At 44.9% G+C, this 6772-nt stretch overlaps 1 protein-coding gene across 1 annotated transcript; it reads right to left on the bottom strand.

Annotated features, from left to right (window-relative positions):
* Positions 1-397: 397 nt before the first annotated feature.
* Positions 398-1811, bottom strand: LOC102137356 (putative olfactory receptor 1F2). Its single transcript, XM_015442194.4, is given in 3 exon segments — positions 398-745; positions 748-1152; positions 1788-1811. Coding segments are annotated over 3 exon segments (777 nt in total).
* Positions 1812-6772: the final 4961 nt, after the last annotated feature.

Below are 6772 nucleotides of genomic sequence, written 5' to 3'. Positions count from 1 at the left end.
AGCTGGGATTACAGGCACCCACTACCACGCCTGGCTAAGTTTTGTATTTTTAGTACAGATGGGGTTTCACCATGTTGGCCAGTCTGGTCTCAAACTCCTGACCTCAGGTGATCTGCCTGTCGCTGTCTCCAAAAGTGTTGGGATTACAGGTGTGAGCCACCATGCCTGGCCAACATATAGCCTTTCAAAATGATTACTTGGAAAGGAATAGTTTGACTTTTATGTAAAAGTATTTTAAATATCATAATTAGAAACAAATGTATTACCTACTTAAGAGAGCAGGGTTGTAGTTAAGTCAGAGTTCATTGATAAGTATCTACTGGATGTATTTATTCTAAGTTCCTTGAAGACACTTTGACAGATAGACTGCTACATTTCAATGAGTTGGCAAAGACTGCTATGCCTGGAAATGACAGATAATTCCACAGGACGTCCATCTGTAAGAGCATGTCTTCCTGCCAACCACTTTGCCAAGAGCCCATTTTATGTCCTTGTTCCTCAAACTATAGATAAAAGGGTTTAGCATGGGACTCACTACTGTGAACATCACAGCAGCTGCTATATCTCTCTGAGCTGAGTGGGAGGATGAAGGGCTGAAATACAGAGATATGATGGTGCCATAGAAGAGGAGAACCACAGCCAGGTGGGAGCCACAGGTGGAGAAGGCTTTCCATCTTCCCTTCATGGATGGGACCCTCAGGATGGCACAGCCGATGTGCATATAGGAAGCCTATATGGGGTGATCATGACTAGGGAATTACATGGGGTGATCGTGACTAGGGCAGCCTCAGTAAGAATCATCACCTCATTGAGGTGTGTGTCTGAACAGGAGAGTTTCAGGAGGGGAGTCACGTCACGGAAGACGTGAGGGATGGTGTTGTCTGCACAGAATGAGAGTCGAGCCATCAGCAGGGTGTGCAGCAGAGCATTCAAGCTGTTAACCACCCGTGATCCAGTGACCAGCAGGGCACAAAGCTGATGGGTCATCTTTGCTGTGTAATATAAGGGGTGGCACACAGCGACAAAGTGGTCATAGACCATCACAGCCAGGAGGAAATTGTCCATGTCAGCAAGCTCACTGATAAAATACATGTGCGTGAGGCAGCCAGAGAAGGAGATGGTTTGAGTCCCGAGTATGTGTTCTCCACCCAACTAGTTAGCAGCTCATAAAGAGACTGGAGGAACGACTGATGATTACTGGGTTAATCTCAAGTGACAACTGATGGATTCAGGACTCCTATACTTTATTTCTCTGTACTGTACTATTTACTTCCTGTATCTGGATGATGTAGAAAAGAAGATTCCTAAAAGAACTTCACATCTGAGCCAACACATATTTAATTTTTCACCTCTGCGACCTTACCTGGAGAAGGTTGGTGCTGTCACTATCAGTTGTTCCTCACTTCTACATAACTGGTCAATGCTTCTACTTATTGTGGGAGTTGGAATGTCTTGGAAACACAGGCGGGTCCCGAGTGTGTGAGGAATAGGGGCTCATGGCCTTAGTCCTCTGTGTAAGTAACTGTTTCGGGCAATCACAGAGCAGGCATTTGCAGGAACCTCCTTTGGCCACTGGGACCAGATTCCCTGAGAGCCTCATTAGGGACAAGAAGAACATAATTGTCCCACCTAATTTTGGCCCCTTTGGACCAAACAATGATGACATACAATATTAACTAAGGTTTAGATAAAACTCTTGGATCAAAACTTGAAGATAATTAGAAATGAAGCCATCCTGATAGAGATAAATCACAGACAAAATTCCTTGGAACCACAAACCTCCTCACCTTGTGATCTGGTGTTGTGCCCATAGATGTGGAAATTCTGTCATGAAATCCTTTGCAGTATCACTGCCTCTGTTGAGATATGGGGCTGTCCCTTGTTTTCTGTGCAGCCCTTGCTTTCCTCTGCCTGGCCATCTTCAGAGATTAGCGATGCTTCATGTTTTCCATTTTACAGGAGGAAACGTTAAAAGCACATTACTGATATGGGCTTAATTCATGAAAATATTTGGGGCTAGGCACGGTGGCTTAAGCCTATAACCCAATACTTTGGGAAGCCAAGGTGGGCAGATCACCTAAGGTCAGGAGTTCAAGACCAGCCTGGCCAACACAGTGAAACCCTGTCTCTACTAAAAATACAAAAATTAGCCAGGCATGGTGGCATGTGCCTGTAGTCCCACCTACTTGGGAGGGTGAGGCACAATAATTGCTTGAACCCAGGAGGTGGATGTTGCAGTGAACCGAGATCATGCCACTGCACTCCAGCCTGGGCAATAAAGCAAGACTCTGTCTCAAAAAAAAAAAAAAAAAAAAAAGGAAAAAGAAAATGTTTGAGATGAAGGGTAGTCTGATTCTAAGGGAGGTTTTCTCCAGGAGAACCCAGGATGCTGTGATTTATGAGCTCTAGACCCCTAGGATGGATATATTTTGGGATGTCCCTCCAACTCACATGGTTTACCCTTTTCTTGGTCTAGAGCTCCCTAATCTGCATAGGCACAGTGTGGTGGGGCCCCAGGAGTCATGTTTATACCACCTCCCCTTCACCATAGCTGGCTGAACCAGAGTATTTAGAATCAGGATTGAGCAAAGCCATCACTACGTGCTTGGCTAGAATGTATAAATCCAATCACCTTCTCCCTGTCCCATTGTTTTTTTTTTTTTTTTTTGAGACAGAGTTTCACTCTGTCATCAGGCTAGAGTTCAGTGGTTCGATCTTGACTCACTAAAACCTCCGCCTCCTGGGTTCAAGAGATTCTACTGCCTCAACCTCCCAAGTAGCTGGGACTACAGGCACACACCACCATGCCCAGCTAATTTTTGTATTTTTAGCAGAGACAGGGTTTCACCTTGTTGGCCAGAATGGTCTCGGTCTCTTGACCTCGTGATCCACCTGCCTCAGCCTCCCAAAGTGCTGGAATTACAGGTGTGAGTTACCCACCCAACCTCTCTCTCTTTCTTTCTCTCTTCCTTCCTTCCTTCCTTCCTTCCTTCCTTCCTTCCTTCCCTCCTTTCTTTCTTTCTTTTTTCTTTCTTCTTTCTTTCTTTCTTTTTTTTAGATGGAGTCTCTCTCTGTCACTAGGCTGGAGTGCAGTGGCGCAATCTCGGCTCACTGCAACCTTCACCTCCCAGGTTCAAGCGATTTTGCTGCCTCAGCCTCCCAAGTAGCTGGGACTATAGGCGCACGCCACCACGACCAGCTAATTTTTTGTATTTTTAGTAGAAACAGGGTTTCACCATTTTGGCCAGGATGGTCTCGATCTCTTGACCTCGTGATCCACCTGCCTCGGCCTCCCAAAGTGCTGGGATGATAGGCGTGAGCCACTGCGCCTCACCCCCTTTCTTTTCTTTTCTTTTCTTTTCTTTTTTCTTTTCTTTCTTTCTTTCTTTCTTTCTTTCTTTCTTTCTTTCTTTCTTTCTTTCTTTCTTTCTTTCTCTTTCTTTCTTTCTTTCTTTCTTTCTTTCTTTCTTTCTTTCTTTCTTTCTTTCTCCCTCTCGCTTTCTCTCTTTCTCTCTTATTTTTCTTTTTGGAGAGTATTTTTAAGATGAGATTAACATTTAAATCAATAGAATTTGAGTACAGCAGATTAGCCTCCATAGTGTGGGTGGGCCTTATCTAATCAGTTGAAGGCCACAATAGAAAAAGTCAGCCGACTGCCTTTGGCCTCGAGCTGCAACACCAGCTCTTTGCTAGGTCTACAGCCTTCTGGTCCACCTTACATATTTTGAACTTGCCAAGCCTCCACAATTACGTGTGCCAATTCCTTAGAATTTAAAATCTTACCTTCCCACCCACCCTACCCACCCTTTAGCAATATATTTTGTTGACTCTTTTCTCAGGAGAACTAAAAAACCAGTCTTATGACTGAGCGTGGTGTCTCATGCCTGAAGTCCCAGCACTTTGGGAGGCAAAGACAGGAGGATTGCTTGAGGCCAGGAGTTCAATATCATCCTAGACAACATAGTGAGACCCCATTTCTACAAAAACAAAAACGAAACAACAACAATTAAAAAATGCATCTGTTAACAGTGCCCCAAATCATGACTCCAAGCCAGCTAGTGAGGACACCAGTGCTGCTGCCACCAAGCGCTAGATGCTGCAGATTGCATTTCTGATGTTCTTCTCACAGACATTCGCTACTACCCCTAGCATTACTGTTGTCACATTCCAGGAATCCAGGTCCCTACAATGGCTGCCACTGCCAGAGCAAGTTCCTCCTGGTCTCCCCTTCTCTGTATCAAATGCAGGGCAGGTATATCTGATGGGCAGAGAGCCTGTCACTTGTTCTCATTCTAGCTGAAAGAGACACTCAGAAGCAAGTTTCTGGTGTACTTATTTCTTTTTTTTTTTTTTTTTTTTTTTTTTTTTTTTTTTTTTGAGACGGAGTCTTGCTCTGTCGCCCGGGCTGGAGTGCAGTGGCCGGATCTCAGCTCACTGCAAGCTCCGCCTCCGGGGTTTATGCCATTCTCCTGCCTCAGCCTCCCAAGTAACTGGGATTACAGGCGCCCGCCATCTCGCCCGGCTAGTTTTTTTTTTGTATTTTTTAGTAGAGACGGGGTTTCACCGTGTTAGCCAGGATGGTCTCGATCTCCTGACCTCGTGATCCACCCATCTCGGCCTCCCAAAGTGCTGGGATTACAGGCTTGAGCCACCGCGCCTGGCCTGGTGTACATATTTCTATAGTGGGAGGTGAGCTGTCTTCCCAACAACATCCATAAATTAGGGGACTCTACAAAGTTTGGAAGTGGGCCCAGATGCTGGGAAGCCACAAAGTCTAACAAATGTCCACTAGAGTCATCCTCTGGCTTGCAATATTAATATGTACACCTCTTCCCCAAAACACACCCTTCTGAAAATCTTAGGATGGATCCTAACATAATGCAAGTATCACTTACAAAACCGAAAGCCCCACTCACCCATCTTCAAAAGAGGGACATTCAAAGGTGAAAATTAGTAGATAAAAATATACATGGAATAGCAGAGACAAAAGTGTGTAAGATAGACAAAAGACAAATTGAAAAACAGAATCTTTTTTTTTTTTTTGAGACAGAGTCTTACTGTCGCCCAGGCAGTAGTGCAGTAACACGATCTCCACTCACTGCAACTTCCACTTCCCAGGCTCAAGGGATCCTCTCACCTCAACCTCCTGAGTAGCTGGTATCACAAGAACCCACCACTATGCCCAGCTTTTTTGTATTTTTAGTAGAGATGCAGTTTCACCATGTTGGTCCGTTTGGTCTCAAACTCCTGACTTCAGGTGATCTGACTTCCTTGGCCTCCCCAAGGGCTGGGATTACAGGCGTGAGCCACCATGCCCGGCCTAATTTTTTCTCACATGCTGAAAGCTTTGAAAAGGAAGATCTTGATACAGAGGGAAGGAGCCCTTCATCCAAGTAAACTGTTTCAGAACGTCTGAGAGAATGAGCAAACACAAGAAAGTAGAATGAGTAATATTAATATTAACCAAAGTACAGTTTAAGCGGAAACAAGAATTGAAGAGGACAAAGATCATTCTGTTACTAGAAGGTATTTAATATAATTCATAATCAATGGATAACATTCACCAACCTCCAGGCCTTCTGTGTTAGTCCATTTTCGCTACTATAAAGGAATACCCGACACTGGGTAATTGATAAAGAGAAGAGGTTTATTTGGGTCATGGTTCTGCAAGCTGTACAAGAAGCATGGTGTGGGCATCTACTTCTGGTGAGGCCTCAGGAAGTTTGCAATCATGGCAGAAGGTGAAGTGGGAACAGGTGTGTCACCTGAAGAGAGAAGAAACAAGAGGGAGAAGGGGAAGCTCCCAGGTTCTAACAATCAGAGCTCATGATAACTTATTACCATGTGGGCGGAACCAAGCCATTCATGAGGGACCCACCCCCATGAACTAAACACCTCCTGCCAGGTGCCACCTCCAACACTGGGAATCACATTTCAACATGAGATTTGGTGGAGACAAACAACCAAACCACATCACCTCCATAACCAAACATCAAATCAAAAAGTAAAGCTGGGCCGGGCGCGGTGGCTCAAGCCTGTAATCCCAGCACTTTGGGAGGCCGAGACGGGCGGATCACGAGGTCAGGAGATCGAGACCATCCTGGCTAACACGGTGAAACCCCGTCTCTACTAAAAATACAAGAAAATTAGCCGGGCGAGGTGGCGGGCGCCTGTAGTCCCAGCTACTCGGGAGGCTGAGGCAGGAGAATGGCTTGAACCCGGGAGGCGGAGCTTGCAGTGAGCCGAGATCGCGCCACTGCACTCCAGTCTGGGGCACAGAGCAAGACTCCGTCTCAAAAAAAAAAAAAAAAAAAAGTAAAGCTGGCTCCGCATGGTAGCTCATGCCTGTAATCCCAGAACTTTGGGAGGCTGAGGTAGGCAGATCGCTTGAGGTCAGGAGTTCAAGACCAGCCTGGCCAACATGGTGAAACCCCATTTCTATTATAAATACAAAAATTAGCCAGGCATGGTGGTGGATGTCTGTAATCCCAGCCACTCAAGAGGCTGAGGCAGGAAAATCACTTGAACCCAGGAGGCAGAGGTTGTAGTGAACCGAGATCATGCCACTGTATTCCAGCCTAGGCAACAGAGTGAGACTTCATCTCAAAAAAAAAAAAAAAAGATGTTAAAAAAAAAAAAGTAAAAGCTTACTGCAATCATCCTGTAAATAAAAAAAAAAAAGTAAAAGCTATTAACATATAGAAAGAAAAGAATTGAAATGTTAATTATTAGACTTCACAAATCAAATAAATTAATAAGAAACAGTCAGAAT

Source organism: Macaca fascicularis, chromosome 20 (assembly GCF_037993035.2).
Source record: "Macaca fascicularis isolate 582-1 chromosome 20, T2T-MFA8v1.1".
Taxonomy (NCBI): domain Eukaryota; kingdom Metazoa; phylum Chordata; class Mammalia; order Primates; family Cercopithecidae; genus Macaca; species Macaca fascicularis.
The sequence above is the reverse complement of the archived record's forward strand: the minus strand, read 5'-3'. Positions and strand labels throughout refer to the sequence as shown.